Source organism: Nyctereutes procyonoides, unplaced genomic scaffold (genome assembly GCF_905146905.1).
Source record: "Nyctereutes procyonoides isolate TBG_1078 unplaced genomic scaffold, NYPRO_anot_genome, whole genome shotgun sequence".
Classification (NCBI taxonomy): domain Eukaryota; kingdom Metazoa; phylum Chordata; class Mammalia; order Carnivora; family Canidae; genus Nyctereutes; species Nyctereutes procyonoides.
In genome coordinates this window covers 4,355,606-4,382,612 of record NW_026575048.1, presented here as the reverse complement: position 1 = coordinate 4,382,612, position 27,007 = coordinate 4,355,606, and the positions used below count along the sequence as shown (strand labels likewise).

Genomic DNA, 27,007 nt, shown 5'->3' with positions numbered 1-27,007 from the left:
CAGGGCAAGGCGCTTGCCTGCCCCGGGGGCAGCTGACCAGCTCACACTCAGAGCACGGAGCTGGGACCAGTGGGCTGGAGGCTGGTGCTACCCCCCTCCCCCACCCCCACATGGTCAGGTTTTGGACACCTGGTTCCCAGGATGCCCATTCTCATTTTAGAATACAGAATGACTCATCTCCACTCCATCTTGTTGCTGATTGGGTTGCCTGTGATGTGCTTATTAATTATTGATAACTTTGTTGATTTTAAAATTGTTCCTCGCCTTTAGCAACGGCAAAGTTTGTAAAAACACCCAATGAGTTTAAACGCACAGCCAGGAGACGCTTCGTTACATGGACCCACTGAGAGAGAAGGCATTGTACAAAAATCGTTTTTATTGCAACATCTTACAACACATGAGATAAATCCTCAGAAAGCATCACATATGAAGAAAAAAATATATACTTTTCTTAAAAATTAAGACATATATATACTCAAGACAAAGGCTCAAAATCTTACAGCACAATGAATCTCCCCCTAAGTACAACTGGTTAAACAGTCTTTAACAAGAGGTTAAAAAAAAAAATAAGAGGTTAGCCAACAAGATGAATCATTGCCTGATACAGCCTCATGGAGACTGGTGGCTCGTTTTAGCATCATGGTTCTTTGGACCAACCCAACCACTAGCCTCCAAATTCCAGTTGAGATGGAACAGGAGCCTGCATTTCAGATGATGGATCTGGGTGGTCTCAGCCATCTTCAAACTTAAAAGAAAATAGGGAACTTTCAGGTCATTTATCACTAAATGACAAAGGTGACTCGTACTTGTAAAACCAATATGCTATTCCTAATGTCCGGTCTTCCCAGATTTCTTAAGGCAAAATTCTCTTCATATCATTACAATGTAAACGTTAGCGACACCTAAAAGCACCACAAAACCTTTGCCCTCAACACATTGAGATGCCTCAGATAAACTACCATTTGATTTTTCCTTTCTTTTTCATTCATTTTTTTCCCAAAAAATTCCAGTTAGCTGACATATAGCGTTGTATTAATTTCAGACGTACAATAAGGTGATCCAACACTTCTCTACATTACCCAGAGCTCATCATGGTAAATGTACTCCAGTTGTTTTCTCAATAAAGAGGAAAATATATCATAAAACTGAAATTCCTATTTAAGACCAAAAAAAAAATAAAGCAAAACGTTATATGATCCAAATTTGAATTTTACTCTAATGACAAATAATAAGTGTCCTTATTTCTCCCCCTTAAGAAAAGGAAACATTTAGATATTTTAAACATTGCAAATCCCGATAGTGCGTAAGGATGGGGAGCGTTGATGTAAAAACCAGTTGGAAAAATATATTTAAAATGCCTATTTCTCAGGGGCAGTTTGGTTTTGTTTTGTTTTAGATTTCCCTTTGGGGAAAGAGTAACACAATTTTCCACATTTTTTTTAATTTGAGCGGATTTGAGAGAAATTCATTCCAACTCAGAGGATGTGGGTTCCCAATTTAGATTCTGTCTCAAATAATGATTGAGCCCCTGCTATCCACCAGACAACATCTTTGATGCTTCCACATACCTGATCTTTCTTTGATGAACTTGATCTTGTTGAATAGGGTCAAGACCTGCATAGTACGCTCATGTTACATTAAAAAAATATATTTATACTGATTATATTAAGGGCATCATAGCTTAACTACGGTCAAAACCCATACAGGGAAAAAAAAACTTTCTAATTCGTTGTTCTCTTAAGATATACAACAAAATAAAATGGAAAGTGTATGACAGCCTATCCTGTTTTTTTTAATTAACTAATTAATTTTAAATTGTATTCATATATTTATTTTACCCATTTATTTGACCCTGTTTTAGATGAGACACAACCATATTTCAGTTGAATTGCAGTCACTTAAAACTTGAAGTAGAAATATCTTTTCTGAGAAAAAAAAATCACAAAAACCAAACTTTCAAAATCACCAAGTCTGTAAACTAGGTTAAGTAGTGGAATTGCTGGGTGTTTGCATCAGGGACTCAGGCAGCATTTAATGCCACCTAGTGACCAACCCCAGCATGGCAGCTGGATGAAAATGTGCCTTTGCCTCCGAGGGAGGTGGGGGTGGATCCCCATGATTTCCTATTTCTGAAACAATGATAAGAAATTATTAAAAAAAAAAAGAAATTATTGTTTTCCAGGCAATGAGATACTATCTAAATTAAATAAACAAAGTGCATGTGATATTTCCACTAGGGCAGGCTTCTGTTCCCTGACCCACTTCAGGTGACATTTTTCCAAAGAAGCTGGTAAAGGAGGGAACAGGATCTTCTCCTACTGACCCAGAGTATATCCTTATTTCAAGTGATTCAAAGTTAGTTGAGATATATGATATTGTGCCACTGGTTTGTTGATGTAAAATCCAGGCACATTCTAGATGCTTCCTCACATTCTTTCCTTACATACCAGTCCAGGGCTGTTTCCTAACAGATCAGGCCCATCCAGTAAGGTGTCATTTATCAGAGATGTGGGGACAACTGTCCATCCAAATGAACGCATACGCCGTGGCGAGGCCGACTCAGGTGGCTTGGATGACGGATTCCTGCAGCAACAGGAACCCTGACCCCGGGTCAACTTTGTCATGAAAGGTATGGAGTTTGCTGGTTTTGCTGAGACTCGGAAGAGAAAACAGAGCCGCAGAGATAATTAACACCCACAGAACAGCCAGCGGGGCCCAGGGGCTGTGCAGAGCACCGGCACGGGGACGCTGTTCTTCGAGGTGCTTACTGAGCACCGATGAGATGATCATTTCCTACCCTGTGAAATATCTGTTGACTGTTTCCAACCTTCTGGGTAAAGAGTCCAAGACTTCAGTGGCTTAAAGGCAGAAGGGAAAGAGCGTGGCAACAAGCAGAATAATTGAGGGAGGGGCAGGGATTTTGTAATTGCTCTAGGTGTGAAAATTGGCATCTCACTATTTAGTAGGAAAAAAAAAACCCGACTCTAGCAAATGAAAGGACTGGAAAAATAACATCAAAACTAGGAGCACAGGAGTCACAGAAAACACTTGCTAAAAAAAATAAATCCTAAATAGGCTAATTAACTAAAGTTACTGGTTTTGCATTATCGACGGATTTCAATTATCCCAGTGATTTGTGTGTTCAGTGGCCACAGACAATCAGACATCACGTGCAACAGGAAATCAGATCTGGGGCCCTTGCAAAATGCCAACAGGAAGCCCCGCCGATGGAAGTTGCCACACCCTGAGTCTGAGTAAGTTCCCCACAGGTGGGTTGAAGGCTTGCTCCATCTTCCCTCTACCAGTCCAGTTTCAGATCTGCCTTGCTCCATACATATTTTCCTCCTCGCTTTAGAAACATCTTTTCATCAAATCCACTGAATTTTATAGCTTCCTCTACTCCAACATCCAGGATAGACTTGGAAGGATCCTTCCGCCCATTCTGACAGTTCAGGAAGCGCATCTAGGAAATCCATGACAGAAAGGGGATACTTTAGTATAATTTATTCCATGAAACTCAATTCTGGGGATTAATCCAGAGTGGTTTTTGATATTGCACTCATTTCAACAAATATTTATTGAAGGCCGTGGGCCAGATGCTATTCTGAGGATGCCGACCTCCTTGAACACCCTTCCTCTATCCAAGTTGCCCACTTTAACATGAACACATTCGATCAATGTAATGCATAATAAACTGAATTATACGCAAGCCACAGCAGGTGCATGTTCCTCCATGGGGGGGGGCGGTGAGTAATGTTTAGGAAACTATAAGCTGGAGAGACCAGTGTTATATAAGCACAGACCCATGAAACAGGATGGTGTATCTGGGAAATTGCAGGGAGATGATATTGCTGGAGTGAAAACTGCTCGTGCATGAATACATAGGTGTGAAGTTAACAAAAACTTCTTTCAAGAAAGGGAGAGGGAGGGATAAGAAAGGAAGTACAAGGCAGGCAGGCGCCAGGCCAAGAAGAGTCTTATACACCCTATTAAGGGTCCCAGTTTTTCTCCTAACTTGAAGGCCTTGCAGGCAGGAATCAGGTCTTCACACTTCTGCCCCACCGTGTCACTGAGCATCTGTAGTAATACTTGTGGGACCAAAATGTTCTTCAATTACCAAAAGCAAATGTCGGTTCCACTGTTTCTGGCAGTTTTGTGGAGACCAGAGAGTCTGTTGAGGAGCACGGCAGCATTGGTCAAAATCCCCAGCCAGTCATGACACTCCAGAAATAAAAACTGGACCGCCCGGGGGGCTCAGTCAGTTAAGCGCCCAACTCTTGGTTTGGGTTCAGGTTACGGTCTCAGGGTCGTGGGATTAAGCCCTATCTTGCGGCTCCAAGGTCAGCGTGAAGCCTGCTTGAGATTCTCTCTCTCCCTCTCCCTCTGCCCCTCCACCTCAGCCCCCCTCCTTGCACATTCTCTGTCTCTAAAAATAAAATAAAAATAAAAACAGACAAAGATAAATTCTGTTTGACTTTTCCTCTCTACCTCGAACCAATGCACTGAACACTAGAGTCCTTGCCTTCCCCCTTATGCCCCATAAAGAAAGCTCATAGTGACCAACACCAAAATGGTTATGAAGCATCATTGATTGATTTTAAAATAGTAAAATACCAAAAGTCAAATAAATATTTCTCAAACACCAAATTCCATGTATACATTAAAGTCATTGTTCTTGTTGGAATTTCTTTTTCTTTCTCTTTCTTTCTTTCTTTCTTTCTTTCTTTATTTCTTTCTTCTTTCTTTCTCTCTCTCTCTCTCTCTCTCTCTTTCTTTCTTTTCTTCTTTCTCTCATATTTTTATTTGAGAGAGAGATAGACAGCAGGCACGAGCAGGGGGAGAGGCAGAGGTGGAGGGAGAAACAGACTCCCCTCCTGAGCAGGGAGGCCCACATGGGACTCGATCCCAGGACCCCGGCATCACGACCTGAGCCCAAGGCCGACTCTTCACTGAATGTGCCACCTGGGTGCCCCTGGAGCTCATTTCTTGGGAACAGGTCTTTGAATGGACTTGTTTGTCCTGTACTAGAACTATTGGCAAAGGCTTACGAATCGAAGTACCCCCCTCAAAAAAAAAAGACAAAGGAAGGGGAAAAATTAAGTTGTTTTTCAAATTTGTGAAGGATGGATTTTCTTTTTTCTTTGTAAGGCAGAGTGGTAGCAACAATATCCATAGCTTTGGGAGAAGAGCTGTAGCCGCTTCTCAGCAGAGCCAAGATTTATCAGTCAGGGGACAGGCTGGCGGTATCAGAGGTGTTGAAGGTAATGTGAAGTGTGAAGGTGATGTGAAGTCCTCCAAGGCACCCCCAGTTCCCGTTGCCGGAGAACTTCCAGCCCACGACCGCGCGACAGAGGTCTCTGCAATGTCAGCTTCAGGGTGACCTCCACGGCTCCATGGCCTGGGGTTGGTGCGGATACAGGAGCCTGGGTCATGCGAAGTCCTGTCTACACGGCTAGCTCAGACCCGACCCAGTGAGATAAGGGCTCTATAATAGTGATGCTAATCTGTGACAACAGAAGTAGGAAACTCTGGCTCCAAAGATAACCCGGGACCGGTTATGCTCAGTAGAGCTCAACACTGGGATTGTTGAGCTCTAATTAATTTTAATTAAAGATTACTGAATTTTTAATTAAATTAATTTTTAAAAATATTTAAGATTCTTTTTATTTAAAAAAATTTAAATTGGGGATGCCTGGGTGGCTCAGCAGCTGAGCGCCTCCCTTCGACCCAGAGAGTGATCTTGGGATCCTGGGATCGAGTCCCATGTTGTCGGGCTCCCTGCATGGAGCCTGCTTCTCCCTCTGCCTGTATCTCTGCCTCTCTCTCTCTCTCTGTGTGTGTCTCTCGTGAATGAATAAATAAAATCTTTGAAAAAAAATTAAATTGTATAATTCATTGCAAGTACTTACATACTCATCCAGAATAAGGTAAGAATCTCTCATCTGCAAAAGAGAAATGACACACAAATTTAGTTTCAAGTGTATTTTTCAGTACGTGGGTTCAACGATCTTGGGGTGTTTGAATGTGTGTGCTTTATTCCTTCTGGAGTCTACACTTCTTCTATCGCCTGAGTGTCTTTGGGTATGTCCCCTACGGGGCGGTCCCTGGGTCGGTGCCCCCATCCCCACCTAACATACGTCTCCAGGGGCATCTGTCCGTGTCCACTTGGATTCCCACAGATGCCAGCAGGCTGGCTCTCTGCCCCACGCTGGGAGGGTCTCATGGTGCTCAGAGCGTCTCTGACAATGAAATCTCCCCATTTCTTCAAGCTATGGGAGAGCCCTGTTCCTTATTTAATCTTCCCAATGGATGATCCTACCATACACTGAATGTCCCCCTCTGTCAATGCATAATGCTTTCATGCTATTAGCTGAGAGCTCACCTGAAGATCTTAATGTGACTCTCATTACCTGTAACCAGTTGTACCTTCTACAGGTATATGGAAGGTGGACCCTCTATAGGAAGCTATAGTGGCTCAAGGCTGAGTCCTTGGAATTGCTCCCGCTGTGGGAACAGTGGGCGGACGCCTGGTCCAAGGAGCTGAAGCTCCTTTAGCACCCCTCCCATCCTGCTCGCCCAACCCTCTAAGGGAACAACGTGTGGACCCCTCTGGGCTAGAGACCTCCCCGCTTGGACTCAATCTCAAGGTGTCATGATGAACAAGGCAATGTTTGCTTTATACAACCTTCTGGTTAGACTCAGGCACCAAACAGGACACCTCTTTGTGGCGGTCTAAGAATCCTTCAAATTCTTCATCACTGATAACAAACCGCTGCGCTTCCCTCAGGGCATCCTCTCCAGAATTCTCCCCCTCAATCAGGAGACATTGGAAGACCTGGGACACAAGGAGGGTGTTTGTTGTGCAAAGAGCCTCCCATCGTTTTTACCCCAAACCGCATTTCCCCAGACCCAGCTTCCTTTCTTCTGATCAAAGACGACTCCCCTGACTAAGGAACCATCTAGAAAGACGTTGCTCTGGAACCCCTCAAAGTCAGGAAGTGCAAACTGTCTGAAAATATAAAACCAGTCTGGTGTATGTTTGATCTGGTCTGATAATCCGATGTCTTCAGACCACCGAATACCAGGTGTGCATTGCAGGAAATATGGATACAATACAAAAGCATCAAGAAAATGAATCATTTGTGATTCCCAAACCAAGAAATGAATATTTTCAGTATGTTGCTTCTGCTGGCTTCACTAAACCCTTACTAAGGCCTCTAGGCTATGTGGTTTATTTTTCAGTTAATATACAAGGACAGTTTCCAAAGCCTTTAATAGTCTGTCAACATTCCCTTAAGTACAATTGTGTGTGTGAATGTATTATCCCACCATAAGGAATACCATCATACGAGAAGGAAAAACTCTGTCCCAGGGACCCACTCCTGAAGGGACCAGGTGGCAGCTGATCAAACACATATCCAGCACCAAGCCTGGATCTGCAGGGTTTTCATGCAAGGGGAGGATTATATATAGTGTTTAATTAGAATTAATTTTAAAACTCCCTAACCAGTGCCTTCTTTGCTCACTCTATTCCCTCTCCACCTTCCTTTTACTCCCAGTCCCTTTAACTCCTGTCCCTGCAGACCCTGGTCACGTGGTACTTGTACCATTTGCCTTTGTGGCTGTCAGCCACTTGTGAGGGGACACCCTCATCATTGTCCCCACAGCACCCAACCCCAGTCCAGGTGCAGGGTGAAGAGGGATGCCTGGCAGGGCGGTCAGAGAAGATTTCCACACAGGCTAGAGGCCCAACCTTGAATGTCAGGTGGGTGAAGACACACATGAGCTTTTTCCCTTGAGACTGTGGTTCCAGAATCCACCAGCTCGAATGGAGCTCGAGAAGCAAAATGGGCTTGGAGGCGGAGAGGGTGGTGGGATTGATGAGGAGGTCAGGAGGGGTCTGCTCTGTCTTCACTAGAGCGAGCCTAGGGGGGACACCGAGCTCCCTGCTCACGAATACCACGAGGTCCCTTCCCTGCCACGCGTGCTCATGCTGGTGTCCTGCTGACGGGACCTGCAAGCCCGGAGGAGGCAGCCCTGGGGACCAGGCACCTGGCTCAGGAGTGCGGGTTCTCATCCTTCTGCAGCTTGCAGACACCCGGGATCTGACGCGAAAACTGCTTTCCTAACAGGCAGGCGCTAATCTGCCTCCCTCCAGAAAACTCCGGATTTTGAACCGGCAATTCTGGAGCGAAGCAGCAAGTGGAAGCCGCAATCGCAGTTGTCAGATTGGAGAAGAAAGCTCTGAGATAAAGGAGCTACGAGGTGCTCCCAGCAAGCCAAAGCCAGGAAGAAAAATGTATATGTAGATACAGAGAGAGAAGGTGGAAAGAGAATGAGGAAGACAGTAACAGCAAAAGAAGTGGAACAGAGATGGGGTGTCAGGGAAAAGGAGCGGGACAGGTAGGTGGTTCTAGAAGGAGGATCTAAGAGCCCGGAGCCCAGTGTCCAGCCCTCGTCCGGCCCCCTCCTGGACCACAGCCTCCGTTCCTCCCACATCCCTCCATCGTCAGCTTCCCTCCGGTGCTTCTGGGGCGGGGGTGCAGGTCCGGGGGTGCAGCTGCTTTATAAACAGCTCCCTGAGTTGATTCGAAAGAGCAGCCAGGGGTAGGACACTTCAATTTACCATTATTGGCAGGTGTCTGCACCTTGTGGGTGCTAGATATAGACATCTCGAGTTTGAACTTCAGACTTTTAAGGAGCTGATAGAGAGGTCGGTCTTAAAGCACTGATCTTGGCAAATAAACTCTGCTGCAACTTAAAAATAGTGTTGCCCCAATATCTTCTAATAATCCAATGAAAACTGTATTAACAGAACGTATGGAGACCAGATAGCCGTTTATGAATAAGCCAACAGCTTTAAGAAGAAATCCAGCCTTATTATATTTAATAGATAAATACAAATTAGGCTTTCTATGGGCATAGTCTTCAGAACACCTCCAAGCACCGACTGTATCTTTTTTTTTTAAAGATTTTATTTTTAAGTCATCTGCACATGTAATGCAGGACTCGAACCCACAACCCCGAGATCAAGCCTTTCACGCTCCACCGACGGAGCCAGCCAGGTGCCCCCAACTCTATCTTTTCACTTGTATTCTCCGAGTATTCCAGAAGGGAATCAGTTCCAGTTTCTAGAAGGGGAGACTGAGACGAAGGGAGTGTAAGTAGTTGGAAGCTTAAGAGAGCTGGAGGAAGGACCAAGGCCCCGGTTTCCCAGCTGGCTTGGTCACTCCGGGGTTTCAGCGTCACAAGTGTCTCCGGAACATTTTCTGAGTTACGCACAGCAGAAGCGACACGGCACTTACCTTCCAGCGGACGGGGTTCAGGGCTTTAATCTGCTCCCTCATGTCCTCGTCCACGTTGAATCGATTGATGACAGAGTTGATTTTGAAGGCCACTCGATAATCTCTACACCACGTCCTCAGTTTCTGGAGGTTTTCCACATGGTTTTTCTTTCCTTGCCCACGGCCGATGAGGACATTGACCTGCTCATCAAAGCTGTCACAGGAGATGGCGAGGATGTCCAGGTATTCACCTGAGGGACAGTGAACACCTTTAAGCTTTTCCATTCGAGGACCAAAGCTTTTAGGCCGTTTATTTCTCTTTGTGATAAAACACATCTTGCTCGTATGTCAGGTTTTTGTTTTTGTTTTTTTTTTTACATTTTTTTTTACTTAAATTCAATTTGCCAACATATAGTATAACACTGAGTGCTCATCCCATCACGTGCCCTCCTCAGTGCCCGTCACTCAGCTACCCCACCTGTATCTCATTCTTAATGTTTAAAAAGACTTTTCCTTGTACCCACAACACTCCATGGAAATGTGAATTATACTTGGCACTTGTTTAAATAATCTTGAAAAAAAATACACATCATGCATGAGGTGATGGAGATAACTCATATTTGACCATTCTAAAATGGCACCTGTGTGTGTGTGAGAGCATTTATTGGTATATTTAAATGAGTCCTTTTTAAAAAGATTTTATTTATTTATTCACGAGAGAACACAGAGAGGCAGAGACACAGGCAGGGGGAGAAGCAGGCTCCCTGCAGGGAGCCCAATGTGGGACTCGATCCGGGGACTCCAGGATCATGCCCTGGGCGAAAGGCAGATGCTCAACCACTGAGCCACCCTGGGATCCCAAACGAGTCCTTAGTTAATTGCTGCATCACAATTATGTCATTTCTGAGGCAATAAGTATTTTGGATCTATGAGCATTTACAGGTTTAGCAGTCTCTTTTGCTCATCATATAAATAAAATTGCTCTGCAGAAAAACTTTAATATTTTTGCCAGGTTCTTTGGCTTCTTCTTGACCTCTCTTCTATGCTAGCATCACCATCTAAATGTTTGTAGAGGGACGGGCACCTGGGGGGCTCAGTCAGTGAAGCCTCTGCCTCCGGCTCAGGTCACGATCTCTAGGTCCTGGGATCAAACCCCGCATCATGCTCCCTGCTCAGTGGGGAGTCTGCTTCTCCCTCTCCCCCTGCTCCTCCCTCCCTGCATGCTTCTGTGACATCAATTTCTCCTCTGCCTTTCTTCTCACCCCTTTCATTTCCTCGGCTCATCTGCCTGCCTCTCAAGCACAGACATTTTCAGCCACCCACCCCCTTCACCGGCTATGTCCTCAACGTGGACGGAGTCTGAGTTTTCCTCGCTATGGTGACTTTGCAGAATTGCCTGCAAAGTTGATTCTTCAAACCCCTCCAATTATAGAAAGTAAGGGGTCCCGAGACTCTTTAAGCAACTATGACCAGCTGTCCTAATCAGAGAGACATTTTAAGTTCAACATAGAGGCTAATCTGATGTTACCCACGTGTACGCCCTCCACTTCTTAGCACAAATTGGAGAAAGACTGATGTGACGGGTTGTCCTGAACTCTGAACCGTGAGTTGCAATCTATTAAGCAGATTAACAATAAACTAATCATCCTAATTAGTCTCTCGTTTCTCCAAGGGCAAGCGCTTGTCTTTTACCTGATTTACAGGCTCAAAGCATCGAGCACAAACTGGACCCAGAGAAAGCAACTGACTATTATTTAAAACAACTCAAAATGCCCTAAAAATTGATCTTAAATAAATTCCTGATGGTTTATCATCCTGAGAGAACTAACTGAGTGCGTGGTCTCTAACCCAACCAAGAACAAAGTTCAAAGCTAAAATAAACACCTATCAGTTATAGTAAAGCCTTGGTTGGTGTCCACGTCAGCTGAGAATCCGTGTCAGTTGCTTTACTCTGCTAACTCTCCAGCTTCTGGTCTGTGACCACAAGACCTCTTCCTCCTTCTCTCAGATTTTCTGGTAGGAGCCCTTGTGATGAGAGAGAGCGAAGCCTATCTGTTGGCTCAGTCCATCCAAGTCTCCAGAAGAGCCTGCCTGGCCCTATGAGGGAGTGTTGGCCAATCGCTGCATGTAAGGCCACCAGAACATTCTGTGCGTCTCCCACTCATGAAGTGTCCATGCCCGGAGCAGTGGGGCATGTTATATCAACTCATCAAGAGCTGTTGGGGTCATTGAACAACACTCACGATGTACCTGGTTTTGTTGTTGGGAGTCCTGAGTTTCAGCTGCCGTGGATGGGAACGCTGCAGCATGTGCCAAAGTGACCAGCCCCACAGAAAAGCCTCAGACCCTGAGGCTCACAAGAGCATTCCTAGGCAAAAGCATTCCTGACATGTCCCCATAGGTCACCGCTAGAGAGGAAGCAGATCTTGTACGTCCTGGAAGGGAAGGACTCGGAAGCCTGTGTCTGAGCTCTCGGGACCCAGGGATGCACGTTTTCTTCTGCTATTTCTGCACGGTATCCTTTGCTCAGATGGACTTTAGCAATGAGCCTTGTCTGCTCCTGAGTCTCGCGAGTGCTCTTAGAAAACTGCCAAACGTAGAGAGACAGACGGTGGTTGCTCCAAAATGGCTCTTCTGGTCCCCACAACACACAGACTTAGCCCTGGTCCTATAAACCAGAGGTGGGAAATTGGAGGCAGACAGGCCATACAGTTACACGTAAATGTTGCTGTGGTTTTCCCGTGTGACATCTAATCCCATTTCAAATTATTTGCAAATATTTAAGGGGAGATTTAACATAGAATGTAGATTTCTGAAGTGTCTTTAAGAATTTCAGACTATGGAGGCCCTAACCCTACACTCCCATAGAGGATAAATGTCCATGGGAGCTCATGACTAACTGCTGTCTGCATGTCCACTATGAACCAGGCAGGGTGCTTCCCATTCTTCATGGCCTCACACCTGCTTATTGTCTCTCTACGACTGAAGTGGGTTTTTCTTATGCTCCTCCAAATTCACTGATTCCCATGGCCTTCCCCATGCCAGCATTTGAGCTTCTGACCCTGGATGTGGTGACCCGGCGGGGCCTCCTCTTCACAGCACAGTGGTGTGCATGCAGAGCCAGTGTTGGAGGAGGAGGATTGCTCAGGGACCCCCTCAACACCTGACCATTATCCCTTGTTCACATTGTCCCCTACACTTTTCTTCCCCCTCTGAATCTGGTCCCCAGACTTCCATAGAAGCTCCTGACCCTATTTCACTAAGTGACTCCCTTCACAGACGTTTTTATTCTTTTTTTAAAATTTATTTTACTTATTTGAGAGAAAGGGACAGAGAGAGAGAGAGAGAGAGACAGCAGAAGGAGAGAGAGAATCTCAAGCAGACTCTGCACTGAGTGCTGAGCCTGATGCAGGGGTTAATCCCACCACCCAGGATTATGACCTGGGCTGCAGTCAAGAGTTGGACACTCAACCCACTGAGCCATCTGGGTGCCCTGGATGTTTTGGTTCTAACACGTTGTCTTGAATCTTCCCTGATTCACCTTCGTCGGAGGGGCTACACCACCCACATCCAGTCTTCCCTCCCCATGCCCATTTCTTCTCCATCTCGGGAGGGGTATTTGGTGAGAGGCTCCCTGTGAGCAGCCTCAACAGGGAGTAGATGCAACCACTCTTTCAGTGATGTCAAGGCTCAAAAAACTCATACAAAGTGAGAACAGAAAATTGTGCTCTAAGAGGTTATCATCGTCTCCTGAAATGACGGTAGTAACAACAGCTCTTATTTCCCACTGCTCCCTAAATTCCAGGTATGGCCTAGGGATATCACATCTATGGAAACTCGGCCATAAGGGACCTCCACGGTCTTAGGATTGCCATCCTGGCCACGGAGCCGAATCCCTTGCATCCTCCCAGATCTGTCTGTCCACGCACCACGAGGTTCTGATAGAAGTAGTCTGGGATTCCGTCCCCACGCAGATCTTTTGCTTAGATTTCTTCAGCTGCCAAATATGTAGCCAAAGGTGGGAGAGGCTGCTTTAGTCCAATTGCTTCATTTAGGAGACTAATACAACAATAGCTCCTTTCGTATCGAAATATTAAAGGTCAGTAGCACGCAATAAGGGAGCGGCTGCAGAGCTGTGTCAACGCTCCCTAGCGCCTTGGCCTCAGCGTCCTCTAAACCGGGATGCACACCGTGGTGGTTGTGCTTACTGATACTTTCTGTCACCTGTCCTGCCACACCCGTTAGTCAACACCTATAGGGCTCTAAGTATAGAGCCCGCAGAATGAAAGCCTCCCGACTGCCTGCATGGCTTGCACAGGGATTGGAGTTCAGTGTCTCCCCCCTGCCCCCCCCATCACCTCTCCCCACCATGAGCCTGGCCTCAGGCTCAGGATGGAAGGACTCCGGGACCAACGGTCATAGCAGCCCCAACTACGGCGTGATGCCAGGTGGCTCACCATAGTTCTGGAACCAGCGCTCCCGGATCAGGCTCCCGTTGCTCACGATGCTCACGCTGGGCAGCCCGAGCTCCTCTTTGCAGAACCTCACCAGCTTGCCCAGGTACTCGCCCCGGTCATGGATAAATGGCTCCCCGCCTGAGAAGTTTATCTTCTCCATCCCTGCGGGAGGCAGACCGTGAAGCTTAACTTCTGTTGTTTGTTTCCCCACTGCCCAAATACCCCTCACTATTTTCATGGCAAAAGGAATGTTCTTTCAAAGTAACGAAAATGAAATGAAAGTTGCCCATTATCCCCTGCCCCCCCTCGAGCCCTGACTCCCCGTGCTCCCCACGGGGGGTGTTGGGTGGGGAAGGGACTATTCATATACGTAACCCGGGTCTGGCTTCTCCCCTGCTTTAGCATAGATGCTCTTAGTGTAGGGCATCGGTTTCAGAGATGATACACTTGCTTGGGAGGCAAAGGGAGCGATGGGCGAGACAGCATAGAGAGGTGCGGAAAACCGCCTCGGCTCCCTCCAGAACGTTCTTGCTGGGCCCTCTCAGCCCGAGACAGCCCTGTGCATGGCCTAGGGGGGTCCTCCCTCTCCCACAGGCTGGAACCCCCTCAGCCTGGAACTCCCGCCCTTGCCTCCCTTGGTGTACTCCCTTCTTTTGGAAAAGCTGTTAGCAGTTTCCTGGGGGAAAAACAAAACAAAATAAAACAAACACGAATCAAGATGAGGACGTCTAGGTTCCAAAATACATCTGTGACCAACAGTTTGGCCAGGTAAAGTATTCTGGGTGAAGTTGCCGTGCCTTGGGAATTTCGACGGCGTTATTTCCTGTGCTCTAGGTTTTAATGTTTTTGCTCAGAAGCCTGATAACACTTTGATTTATAATTCTTTTTAAGTGCATGGGTTTTTTTCCCCCCTTCCGGAAGCTTTCTTTCCAGTGTCCCCAAATGTCAGGGTGATGAGTCTCAGCAGAATCTGTCTCTATTCATTGTTCTGGCCACTTGGCAGGTCCTTGAAGGAAAAAATACAACTCCTGGGGTGCGGGAAGTTTCTCATTCTAGGGGTTAGATTACCCCTAGGTCTTCTCCAACGTGCTTTTCTCTCCGGGGGGGTTCCTCTAGCAGGACTCTGGCTTGTAACCACCACACCTTCCTGCTGTGTCTCCTGTGTCCCACTTTCCCAGGACCTTATCTTTTAGTCTATCTATTAAAATTCTAATTTTAGAAATCCCAGTTTCCGTTCCCCAGACTCTCCCATATCTTAGTTTCTCAGCATCGCAGTAGTGCTCTTTCTTAACAAAACTTTCTCTCATCTCTCCGGGGTTATCAGTTAGGGACGTTTTGAAGTGTTTCCTATATTCTCCTTGTTTATTTGTGGTGGCATCTGCCTTTTATTTTGGTGTTTCTGTTTGTCCTTTCCTACTTGAGCGAAGCATAAAAGAGCGGAATGGAATTTCTGTGATTTAGAAGAAACCACTTGGCTGGAGGGTTTTGCTACAGAGTGACAGAGGGAGAGACTGGCTTAGCCACTGGATTATGCCCTGCAGGCTGGGAAGCCGTGGTCTTTCCTCTAGGCCATTCTATCCTGCTGGAGAAGACTCTCAATCTCCTGCTCGCCGCAGCCCCTGTTGCCTGCACCCGGGACGTGGACTCTCACACCCAGCAGGCTGACTTTCATTCCTTTGTGGAGCTTTCTGTCTCCCTGTTTCACCCAGGGTCCCTGAGCACAGCCTCCATGGGCCAGATCCTTCTGAAAATAAGCCTCCTGTCACCCACAGGGCTCAGGGAGGGGCTCCCCCGTGGTGGGGACAGCAGCAGATTTGCCTTCAGCCCTTGTCTCCCTCCTGCCTCCACCCCCGACTTCTTGATCAAAGCTGTGCGTCTGCACGATAAGAAGGTTCTCGTCTCTGAAACGTCCTGCATTCCCCGGGGCCGCCTGGGGAACCAACCTCTTGTAGCCGCCACCCTGCAGACACATGCTGAAGACGTCCAAGTGCCATCAATCAGTTACGATCACTGGGTGTTGATTTGTTTGTGGGTTTGTGCCCCTCCTTTCAACACTGTTGCTGAGATTTTAGTGGAGCGGAGGGAAGGTTGGAGGGAACGGGGACATCTGCTAGAAGGTCCAGGGTATCTTGAAGTTTAGAACATATACCCTGTCATAGTGGAGTTCATTTTTTTTAATTAATTAATTTTTAGTGGAGTTCATTTTTAATTCAGCTCACTTTGACTCAGTTGACCGAGTCTGGAGTAGGTGCTCCCTGCCAGGGGAGCCCTCAGAGTGAGGCATTTCCAGAATTGAACCCTCCATCATGAAGTAACTTGCTCCGCTAAGTGAAGTTTGAAATGCCTGCTTCCCTGGGCCCTGAGGGTGCGAAGCCACAGCGCCAGACGGACAGCTTATTCCAGATCGGAGTAGAGACAGAAGCCACTGCGCTTCAGAGACGGCGAGGAAAGGACACGGGGTGGCAGGCCACAGAGACGGAAGCACGTGTGAGCATCGGAGCTCAAAGGAAGAAGCAGGAGGCCAGTAAGAGCAGCAAACAGACGTGGTCACAGAAACGAAATAATTAGCAGCACCAACCAGACCAGCAGAGAGGGCTGGGGAGCTGATCAGGGGCCAAACAGTAGACCATGCCACAAATTTCCCTACGAATGTTATTTGTCAACATCCATTCAACCCATGGATGGTACATTACTTGGTACCTACAAATGGTAGGTGTGTTACTTGGTACCTACCAAGTAATGAACGCTGTGCTTGGAGATTTAATTTGTGCAAACTCCCTGTAGCACGGCTTTTAAAACGCTGTCCTGAGTCAGCTTCGAGGTCCCAGCTGAAGGCGGGGCAGATCCTCTTCTTGAGCAACCAAGGAAGTCTACACCCCAAGCACCTCATCTAGGAGGCTCCCTCTGGGCCACTGCACTCTGCCCTCCGCCTCCCAGGGCCAGGTCTAGAGAAACGGGGGCCCCCCTGTGCCCAGAGCTCGCTGAGCTCGCTCCCACTAAAATGCGCTAAGCCCACTTTGCCTCCCTGTCACTTCCTCCCTGTGAAAACCACAGTGAGGGGGTCACATCCACAGTCCCTTCCTGCCCCCTGGCGAGTGGTGCTCCCCCCAAGGAAACAGTGAGAGCCAGTTACAAAACCCTTCCCAGTTTTTCTCCCTTGATGGGCATCTGGCCTCTCCACTCAAGGTAACATGGCAAAGGCAAGCACTGAATCCTGAAACTAATCCAGCAAGGAAGGAATTACCATCCTGGGTTTTAGTTGCAGGAATTGAAGCTCAGGGAGGTTCAAAGATTTATTCAAGATCATAAGGCTAGGAAAGAAACAATGGAGCTAGAATGGATGCCCAATCCGCACGGCCTTCCATCCTTGTCTCCTTGTCAGTGGGCTTGCCCCTCGTCTCTGCTCACCTGGAGCCGCCCGGCTTATGGCAGACCAAGCCACATGGCTCTTCAACACCCTCTTTCTCTCTCAGGTGTGTCTACAGCTGGACACTCACCAGTGCCATCATCTCGCTATTGAAATCCAACATGCTCTCCATGGGGGCCCAGTGTGCCATGGCTGCAAACAGTAGCCCTCTTGGTAGTGTATCCACCTGTTGATTGTATGGGTTGCCCTAAGGGACCTTGGAGACAGCCCTTTGTGGTCGACTTCAAGGTCTGACATCATGCTATCTCCAATCTAGGCTGCAGACAGGTCTGTGAGGTGAAGCCCCAGGGCACAGTAGCCAGGGTCCACATTGGCCAAGTCATCATGTCCATCCGTACCAAGCTGCAGAACAAGAGCATGTGATTGAGGCCCTACGCAGGGCCAAGTTCAAGTTCCCTGGCCATCAGAAGATCCACATCTCCAAGAAGTGGGGCTTTACTAAGTTTAAGATATGGTGGCCGAAAAGTGGCTCATCCCAGATGGTTGTGGGGTCAAATACATCCCTAATCGTGGCCCCTTGGACAAATGGAGGGCTCTGCACTCATGAGAACTTTGCACCACTTGAACCCTACTCATGCCCACCAATAAATCCTGCTTCCTGTCTGTCAAAACTAAAAAAAAAAAAAAAAAAAAAAAGAAATCCAACATGCTGGGAGCCTGCTTGTGTGATGATGATCATCATCCAATGGAAACATCATTATTCCCTAAGGTGTGGTGAGATAGGGTCAGATGAACCAGAGGAAGCGAAACAGTACAGGCCCGCGGCCCTTGATGAGTTTGAGAAGATGTAGAGGGGACGAAAGGAACAAAAGCTGCCTATAGGTGTGTAGGTAAGATCTTAGATGAGCAAGGCTTACTTCACGATGGTGCTAACACCCAAGGAGCAATCACAGATCAATAACTGACGCTCCCAGAGGCTAAATTCCATTCAGTCATCTCTGTGTAAAAGCCGGAGAGGTAAATAATATATTGTAGAAGCCTCTTCCACCAGAGTAGTACATTTTCATTTCAAATGTAATTTACATTTAGATTTGCATGTTCAATCATCACCAAAATAGATTTTCCTCCGTCAGCCAGCAATCTCCCTTGCGGGGCATACGACCTACGACCTACGTTACACCTTGATCGCTTTAATTAACTTTGACTTTAGTTACTTAGAACTGAGGAATCATTATGTAAAGGTATTAATTATAGCTATAGTAGCTTAGACTCTATTTAAAAACACCTGAGCATTCACCTACTTGTGCCACGAAGCCACTTTTTGAGATTGGCACGCGAGGGATCTTGATTATCTACACTTTAATGATCGCAACACTGCTACTCAGAAAGGTTAAATGTCTTGACAAGTCTCGTCCGTGTTAGAGCGGGACTCTTGTGAGTCAAGAGTCTTAAGTTCTTTCCATGGCACCAGACCTCCCTCCCTTCATTATTTCATCTATTAAACCATCTCTCCAAGTACATTTATTACCCCTCTATGATGTCCTAGATATGCTGGCAGGCCCAGGGATACACGGAAATGTTAACGTTCAACCTCGGAACTCAGACTCTTTGGGGATCCAGGTATTAAAAAATAAGACAACAGAGGGAAACATCACGGTATAACTTAAGAAGGGCTAGGGATCCCTGGGTGGCTCAGTGATTTAGCACCTGCCTTCGGCTCAGGGCGTGATCCTGGAGACCTGGGATTGAGTCCCGCATCGGGCTCCCTGCATGGAGCCTGCTTCTCCCTCTGCCTGTGTCTCTGCCTCGCTCTGTGTGTGTCTTTCATGAATAAATAAATAAGATATTTTTTTAAAAAGTGCTAGAATGCACCTTTGTAACAAGCACCAAGGGTTGCAAATGAAGGAGAGAGGGCATTCCAGAAAGAGAGGACGGCATGACTATAGGCTTGATTTGTGCAGGCGCTGGTGGAGATGTGCCTGTAGCACAGGGCACTTAAGTCACCAGGATGGAGGAGCTTCCTGTCCCAGTGGGGACGCTGAGACAATTACAGGGATCACAGCAATGCAGGTGAGCCCACTGAGCTGGGGAGCCCAGCGAGGCGGGTCTGTATTTGGATGAACAGCTGTGGATGATGGAGCAAATGTGATGGAGAACAAAATAAGTCAGATCCAGGGGATGGTTCAGCAGTTAAGCTCTGCTTTCAGCTCAGGGCCTAATCCTGGAGTTCAGGGATCGAGTCCCCAACATCATGAGCTGAGCCAAAACCAAGAGCCAGACACAACTGACTGAGCCACCCGGGCGCCCTTCACACACTGTTAGTTCTTAAGTCAAAGACTTTGTCTTTGGTTTCACCTTTCCTCATTAACCATTTCTGGAAAGCCTCAATCCATCCGTGTTTTGGATAAACTCAGAGAGTGGCAACTTTCCCAGCCTGCCTCTTGGCAAATGCTGGGCACTCTGGGGGCCTGGCAGGTGCACAGACCTCTGCTGACTCGGAGGCTACGGGAGGGATGGGCTCGCATCCCTTACCGGCCGCACCAGTTGAGTCTGGTTCCCATAGGCGTGCACCCCAGGCTCATCCTACTCTTGCCTCGCAGGACGGGATGGGACGGGACGCCTCCCAGGTTCTGCAGGAGCTCTCCCGCCTGCGCATGTGCCCAGCCAGTGGCTGTGCCCTGATTCCCTCCTGGGACGGGGGACTCACCGGCTTCCTGCAGCAGCCGCAGCCCTCGCTTGGCCTCAGCCAGGGGCAGCACAAAGGACGTCTTGGCCGTGTGGAAGCAGAAGCCACACTTATAGTTGCACTGGCGGGTGAAGTGGTAGTTGACGCTGGTGGGGATGGTGGGCTGGTCCAGGCCCTCCTTCGCCCCCGCTCTGCTCTCCGGCAGGTGCGCCCGGGCTCGAGGCTGCAGGCTCTTGCCCCCTGCCAGCCAGAGCACTGCCCTGAGCCAGAAGAACCAGGGGACCAGGCTGCTCCATAGAGAGCTCAGCGGCTTCCGGAAAGCGCTCAGCAGCTTTCCAGCAAAAGCGATGGGCACGAGCATCCACATGGTGGCCAGATGCTCTGAGGCAGCCCTGCAGCCTGGAGACTCCGTTTATATGTCCTGGGGTGGCCTATCGCACGGGCAGGATGCACACACCTCTGACTGCCTGTTGGCTGAGCTCAAGTTTCGATTTTCCTGTTCATGAAAAATGAAAGTTGGAACAGGGCCAAGCCCGAAGGCTCGGGATCAGGGCCAGCATCTGTGTCTCTCCGCTGCACTTTTCCCTTATCTTCTGGGTCAACGGTGGCCTCCCACCTGGATACAGATCAAGACCTTGCTCTGCGGCTCTATCTCCACGTAGCAGAGAGCTGCAGCAGGGAGAGATAGTGGCCTCCTTGGCTGCATTACTCACGCATGACACAGCCTGCGGAGCCTCTGACCGGGCGCCCGGCCTGCTGTCGGGGCCACCCTGAGAGTTTGTTAGGAAAGCCAAAGAATGAAAGATATGATTGACCTGTGCGGGCGGAGGACAGGACCCACTCCAGACCACAGTCAGAACGCACAGGCTCAAAGTGACAGTTATCCTTACTCTGTCTTTCCTTAGGCATCTTTGTGGTGTTTTTTTTTTTTTTTTAAGATTTTGTTTATTCATTAGAGACATACAGAGAGAGGCAGAGACACAGACAGAGGGAGAAGCCCGATGTGGGACTTGATCCCAGGACCCCGGGATCACGCCCTGAGCCGAAGGGAGACGTTCAACAGCTGAGCCACCCAGGCGCCCCTCTTATGCATTTTTATAGAATCTAGACATTTATATTTTCCCACATATCTATTTATGTATAGTTTATTTATTTACTTTTAAAGAGTCTCCATCCCCAGCATGAGGCTCGAACTCAGGACCTTGAGACCAAAAGTTGCATGCTCCTCCAACTGAGTCAGCCAGGAGAGTCATTTCTATTTTATTTTTATTTTTATTTATTTTTTTTCCAAGCCAGACTGTATCCAGCTTTATTAAAGATACTTTTCATAAACAATCATGGTATTTCATGCAGGACACGGGCGGACGATCGCTAACAGTATACCACAACTTTCAAACTCCCTTCTTCAATGGACTATGAAAATCAGAAAGCCACTATAAAACCCAATGAAGTCTTCATGTGATGCTCTGAACAGGGCAAGTTTAGAGTGGAGGGTTGACCGTTCATATTTAGCATGTTGTTTAACGACTTTTCACAAGCCGACCCTGACTTTCAGGAAATGAAATGAAAATGGCAGAATTATCAATCTGAAGATCCACAAGCTAAAAAAAGGAACTCTTTTGAGGGACGCCATCTCAGTGGTGACACTGTAAAGTCCAGATCGCCTGACATACTGGGAACCATTTCATGGGGTCAGGTCCCAACAGGTCTCTGGGCTTAAAGGAGTCAAGTCTATGTTGAAGGCAGAGAGGGAGAAGAGGACATAAAAAAAAATGAATTTTAGTTTTTCCACACCACCCAGGTGGCTCATGTGTGTCAACATCAAGGAATCCTTCCTCCTGTTAGCCAAGAGGAAGTTTCTCAAAACTAGAAGGGGAAGGTGTTTTTCCCTCTTGTTATCAATCTAGCTTCAGAGATATTCTATTAGTGACATATGCCCTCCCCCCAAAACAACAATGAAGTGTTCCGTGTGCTAACAACATAGCTTACAAAAAAAAGTAAAACAAAATCCTGCATTTTTATAAAACTTGATAAAAAATAGTATTCCAAACTGTTACAGTCACCAGAAGTACACCGTTTTCAAAAATGCACACACTTCACTTGGCATCTCCAGCACCTTCAGGTTTCTGTGCCTGGTCCGTTTGGGCATCTCCGTTTTCTGCAGGGTTGTTTCCATCCTTGCCAGCATCAGCTTTCCCGTTTTTCCCTTTGGGTACCTTCTCTCCCTTCTTTGCAGGGGCCTTTTTAGGTTTGGGGTCTGGCTTTAGAGGAGCAGGTTTAGCAGATAACCTTGCAGATCTTCTCTGTGGCTCATCCTTCACCTTGGCTTTATCTCCTTTAGCCTCCCCTTCAGCCTTTCTCTTGTGCATGGTGGCGGGAGGTAAGCGCTGGATGCGGGGATGGGGCGGCACGCAGGCTTTGGCCGGTCCGGGGGTCATTCTCACCTCTTCTTCTTCACCTCTGCTTTATTTTTAAAAGACCACAGGAAGGGGCTCCTGGGTCGCTCAGCGGCTAAGCAACTGCCTTCAGCCTAGGGTGTGACCCCGGGGTCCTGGGATCGAGTCCCACATCGGACTCCCTGCGTGGAGCCTGCTTCTCCCCCTGCCTGTGTCTCTGCTTCTCTCTCTGTGTCTCTCATGAATAAATAAATAAAATTTAAAAAAAATAGACCACAGGAAAATCAGATGCTTTTCTAAGATGGTTCTTGGTTGTCGAGAGCGACAGTGGCTTCTTCCTTATTTGTACAGTTTCTTAGAAAGCGCTGTCAGCTTTTGTGCGGAAGCTTCCCCCCCCCCCCTTAGCTGTCTTCAGTCAGAGGCGTGTTTGGGCAGGTGGTGTTAGGTTTTCCTGAGACCTGTGGAAAGTTGGACCAGCCCTAAAGGGGAAGCTTCTGGAACCCTGAACCCGGCTCATCGCATATAACTGTGTGACTTTGGTAACTTTCCTTGCTTCCTCTGGGTCTTCACTGCCTCATCTGTCGGTCCAGGTATCTCACGGGACTTGCTTCGGGAAGACTGAAAATTGTAACGTGTGTGCATCACATTAACGGGGACAGCGTCTGGACGATTGGGTTTCCTGAGGGTTAGCTATTGTTCTTCTAGTCGTGTGACGTCCTGAACAGAAACAAAGATGACTTTCATTTCACTTAGAAAGGAAACTGAAAGTAAATTCAGCAAAACAGCGAGCCTCTGTGTAATGAATGATTTCCAATTACTCCCTGATGGCTGTCATCCAAGCGCCGGAAATAGCCAAAAGCATTTTGAAACATCACCACGGTCTGACTCAACCAAGACAGATTTCTTTTTCCTTTTTTGCTGGGTCACATGTGTATGGAGAAACGAAAACCAAATCCGTTTACGGTTCACATCGGCTATCGGGTGTGGCACGGAGGTAGCCACGGAGGCTCATCAAGCCAAACATTTTTAAGGTGTGAATCCTACTTCAGCAAAGAGTGTCTAATTTTGGGTAAATTTTTACTTTACCCACCTTGTTAACCCATCTGGGGATCATGGGTATTAATATCATACTCACGCGGGGCATTTTAAGGATTAAATGACATACGCCCAGAGTACTGCTTGCGTAATAAATGAGCAATTTCTAGCACACCCACAGCATTGCACACCAGGCCCTGCCCTGCACTTTGCATTCACTAACTTATTTTACAGTTGGGGAGTGAGTATTTGAACTGGGATTTAAACAGCTGCATCGCTGCTCAATGATTGATAATCGACAGCACGTTATTTTATTAATTTTTTCCCAAGTCGGTTCTAACCGGGTCAGTCTCTTTTATTCATTCACGCGTTCATTCACTCACTCATTCATTGATTGAGGCATTCTTTCTTTCCTTCCTTCTCCTTTGCTTCAACAACTGCTTGTGGAGAGCCTCCTATTTTTTTTTCTGATAAAAATATTAATAAATATGAATAACATCTAAATAAAGAAGTCGGAGTCTTTTCCAGGAAAGAACTCACACAAGTCCTCGAACATATGCCCTAGTCCTTCCAACTTGTCTTCTTCCATTAACAGTAACTAAGGCTCAGGAGTGATGGACCCTCTGGTTCAAAGTCATGGCTTGCACAGGCCAGGGAGGGACTTCTTCTTCCATCCGCTCAAGGCGGACGTTGGCTGGAGGGGCCAGGAGGCAGCCCCCTTTAGGCTTTCTACACTGGACACACCGTCTCTAAATGCATCTAAATGCAACTGGAAAACAGCTGCATGTCATCATCATTTTTCTTTAGCCAGAGACTTCCTCAAAGCACCTGCACATCCTTAGGGTACCCCATGCTCCCACATGTGGACCATTTCCTGTAGGAAGGTCCCAACAGGGGCTGCATCCCATTAGCAGATTGGGGCCGAGGCCTGAACCCTACTTCTGCTCCAAAGATAACCCTGTCTTTTCTTTAAATAAAGATTTTATTTATTTATCCATGAGAGACAGAGAGAGAGAGAGAGAGGCAGGGACACAGGCAGAGGGAGAAGCAGGCTCCCTGTGGGGAACCCGATGTGGGACTCGATCCCAGGACCCCAGGATCATTCCCTGAGCTGAAGACAGACACTCAACCACTGAGCCACCCAGGCGTCCCCCCGCCCCCCGCCCTGTTTTCTAAAAACCATACTCTAGGTTATCACAGCATGACCTCTCTCTGTTAGGCTTCTCTCACTCAGTGTTGAGTTTGCAGACTTAGCCACTTTGCTGTGTACCAGTAGATTGTTCATTTTCATAGCTGGTACCTACTGATTCCATTGTTTGAATATATTACAAGAAACTGAATTATTTTATTATGTTGGGCATTTGGAATACCTTGCTATTCCATGCTATACCATGAATTTTCTTTTACGTGTCTTTTGGACAACATACACGTATGCATTTACTTGGGGTATATATACCCAGGAATGGAACCACTGGTCCATATGGTGTATATGTGTTCCTCTTGAGTGCAAACCTCCAAAGAGTTTTCCAGGGTATTTGAGCCTGTTTATGCCCTCACCAGAATTACTTTAAGAGTTCTAGCTGTTCCCATAATCCCATTTGGTATTTTCACGGTAAGATTTGTGTTTTGTCTGGTTTACTTTGGCCACCCAATGGGCAGGTAGTGGTATCTCTTTGTGCTTTTAATTTCCAGTTCTCTGACGACTGGTGATGTGAAGCACCTTCTTATATGCGTATTAGCCATTTGGACCTTCTCTTTTGCAAAATGCCTGTTCATATCCCTTGCCCATTTTCATATTGGACTTTCTCCATTTTTATTACAGATTTTTAGAACTTCATTGTGTATCGTGCACTTTCTTGCTTACATACATTGCAAACATCTTTAAGCCTTTGGCTTTCTTGTCCACTCATTTACTAGTTGAAATTTAGTTGATTTAATAAATATAGTTTTACTGACTTGCAGAGCTGTACTTTTGTGTATAAGTGTGTATATTTAGAGAAACGAAATGGATTCTTAAACTACTTCAAAATAAGAATACTATGTCTTGCAATTTTTACTTAATTGTCCTGTGTGTGTGTGTGTGTGTGTGTGTGTTTATTGGCTAAAAGGACTTGTATGACTCAGTAACAGGTTACATTCACTGTTAGGCTTATTCCAGGGAAGGGATACAAAGTGAAAACAGGAAGAAGGGAAAGAGTCAAACAGAGTCTGGAGAGGTCCACACAGGCTTCTGAGCCCTTGGCTATCTTGGGTTGCTCTGGAGGAGTTTTCCCTCTAGCAGCACGCTACAAGGACACATGTGAACCAGCTGGTCAGGGAAGCCTGCTCGAATCCCAGGGGCTGGGGTTACATGGAGGGCTAGATACGTAGGCGCATCCTGCTGTGGCCGGCCATGGTCACCTAATCTCAGAAACCCAACTGCGAATGAGGTGCCCATCACCAATCTCAACGTTTGTGCAAAACAGTGCTGACAAGCCGATGTGGCATCGCTCCCGGTGTAGACACAGAAGCATCAATGATTCATATAATGAACCTTTTGAGGAGCATGTTTCTAGGGTTTGGCCAGGATCAACCAGGGCTCCAGGCTCCCCTGGAGTGAGCACCGCACCTGCTGTGTCGACTCTCTCCTCACAGGAAGGCTCGTAAGCTCTATTACTTAGGGAGAAAACCAACTCTGCAATTAAATAGAATATCTTTCAAACTGGAAGCCCACAAATGCATCCAAAGGAACTTTATAAAAGATAAATAGAAGGCTTACGTTGTAGAGGGAGAGGGTTACCTGTTCCCTAATAAAGCAGTTACTTACCAAATGTGTCTACTTAGGGGCCCTTCATTCACTTCTTTCCTAGGGGTTAGATTATGGAATTGGCTCTCCTTCCTGGATCTATCTTGTCAATTCTTGTTTTCCAAACTCATCATTTATTGTGTGACATCCAGATGTGAAGACATCTCTGCATGCCCAATACCCCAAAGTCAGATTGCTCGCAGAGAGTAAGAATGATCCTGTTCTCAAAGAGCTAAAACCATCTTCATCTCTGAATCGCTCCTGGTCTATCAGCCCATACTTCGACCACGCATCTACAAGGGTTCATGTCAGTCCAAAAGTTATATTCCTTCCAGAATTAAATGTACACCCGTGTTAAATCCAAATTGCTTAAATCACAGCTTATTTGCCCTCACTTCACCTAATGGTTTTCATCTTTATCTCTTTCCTAAATGAGTTTTCCCCCGCAGGATTTTTAAGTCTGTTTGACAATCATTTTTCCCAAGATACTGTCTCGTGAGTGGAAAACCAGACATCCGCACGATTGTGTAAAAGCCGCTGTGCCAAGGCGGCGCTGCTGCAGCTGCTGCGGGCTTCGGGCTGGGCCAGCAGGCTACCACCCGCAAACCGGACCCCAAGGCAGGACTTCAGTTTGGCTCCTGTGCAGATCGGGCCTGGTTTGCGAGTCAGCAAACGGGACGGGAGTAATTGGAAGAAGAGGGAGTGGCGCTCCCTGTTCAGGCAGTCCAGGCAGCCACTGGGGCTTGGGTCCCACTGAAGCCGAGAGAGACGGCAGGTCCGGCGGAGGAGGCCTGAGGTCCTGGAGGGGGCCAGGCCCGGGTCAGGCCTCCACACTGCACTGAAGAGCTGGGGTTGGGCAGAGAGACCAGAGGCGGGCAGAGCTGGGGTGCGTGCTGTTTCCGAGAGAGAGAGAGAGAGAGAGAGAGAGAGAGAGAGAGAGAGAGAGAGAGAGAGAGATGCTCGTGCACATACGCGCGCACACCCGGGCCGTACCCAA

At 47.2% G+C, this 27,007-nt stretch overlaps 2 protein-coding genes and 1 pseudogene across 3 annotated transcripts; 1 reads left to right on the top strand and 2 right to left on the bottom strand.

Moving 5' to 3' along the window:
• Positions 1-386: 386 nt before the first annotated feature.
• Positions 387-20,166, bottom strand: RSAD2 (radical S-adenosyl methionine domain containing 2). 2 transcript variants are annotated; one of them, XM_055326971.1, is made up of 6 exons: positions 19,816-20,166; positions 13,742-13,903; positions 9,306-9,535; positions 6,686-6,835; positions 5,910-5,942; positions 387-3,463 (listed from the first exon to the last, which is right to left on the bottom strand). In XM_055326971.1, exons 1-6 carry the CDS (start codon positions 20,159-20,161, stop codon positions 3,299-3,301), a joined length of 1,086 nt encoding a protein of 361 aa, XP_055182946.1. In that variant the 5' UTR covers positions 20,162-20,166; the 3' UTR covers positions 387-3,298. The 2 variants fall into 2 exon arrangements, with proteins under 2 accessions (XP_055182946.1, XP_055182947.1); XM_055326972.1 differs by lacking the exon at positions 13,742-13,903.
• Positions 17,252-17,377, top strand: LOC129511226 (small nucleolar RNA SNORA70; annotated as a pseudogene).
• Positions 20,167-21,890: 1,724 nt separating the features above from the next.
• Positions 21,891-22,163, bottom strand: LOC129511128 (non-histone chromosomal protein HMG-17-like). The gene has a single exon (XM_055327664.1). The coding sequence runs from the start codon at positions 22,161-22,163 to the stop codon at positions 21,891-21,893; it is 273 nt and encodes a 90-aa protein (XP_055183639.1).
• Positions 22,164-27,007: the final 4,844 nt, after the last annotated feature.

Bases quoted from the DNA above. Each gene is read 5' to 3' on its own strand.
- RSAD2 (XM_055326971.1), bottom strand. From the start codon at position 20,161: ATGTGGATGCTCGTGCCCATCGCTTTTGCTGGAAAGCTGCTGAGCGCT. The intron at 13,904-19,815 runs GTGAGTCCCCCG...TGCCTCCCGCAG, and splicing joins GCGGCTGCTGCAGGAAGCCG to GGATGGAGAAGATAAACTTC. The intron at 6,836-9,305 runs GTAAGTGCCGTG...CTTGTGTCCCAG, and splicing joins TGAACCCCGTCCGCTGGAAG to GTCTTCCAATGTCTCCTGAT.
- LOC129511128 (XM_055327664.1), bottom strand. From the start codon at position 22,163: ATGCACAAGAGAAAGGCTGAAGGGGAGGCTAAAGGAGATAAAGCCAAG.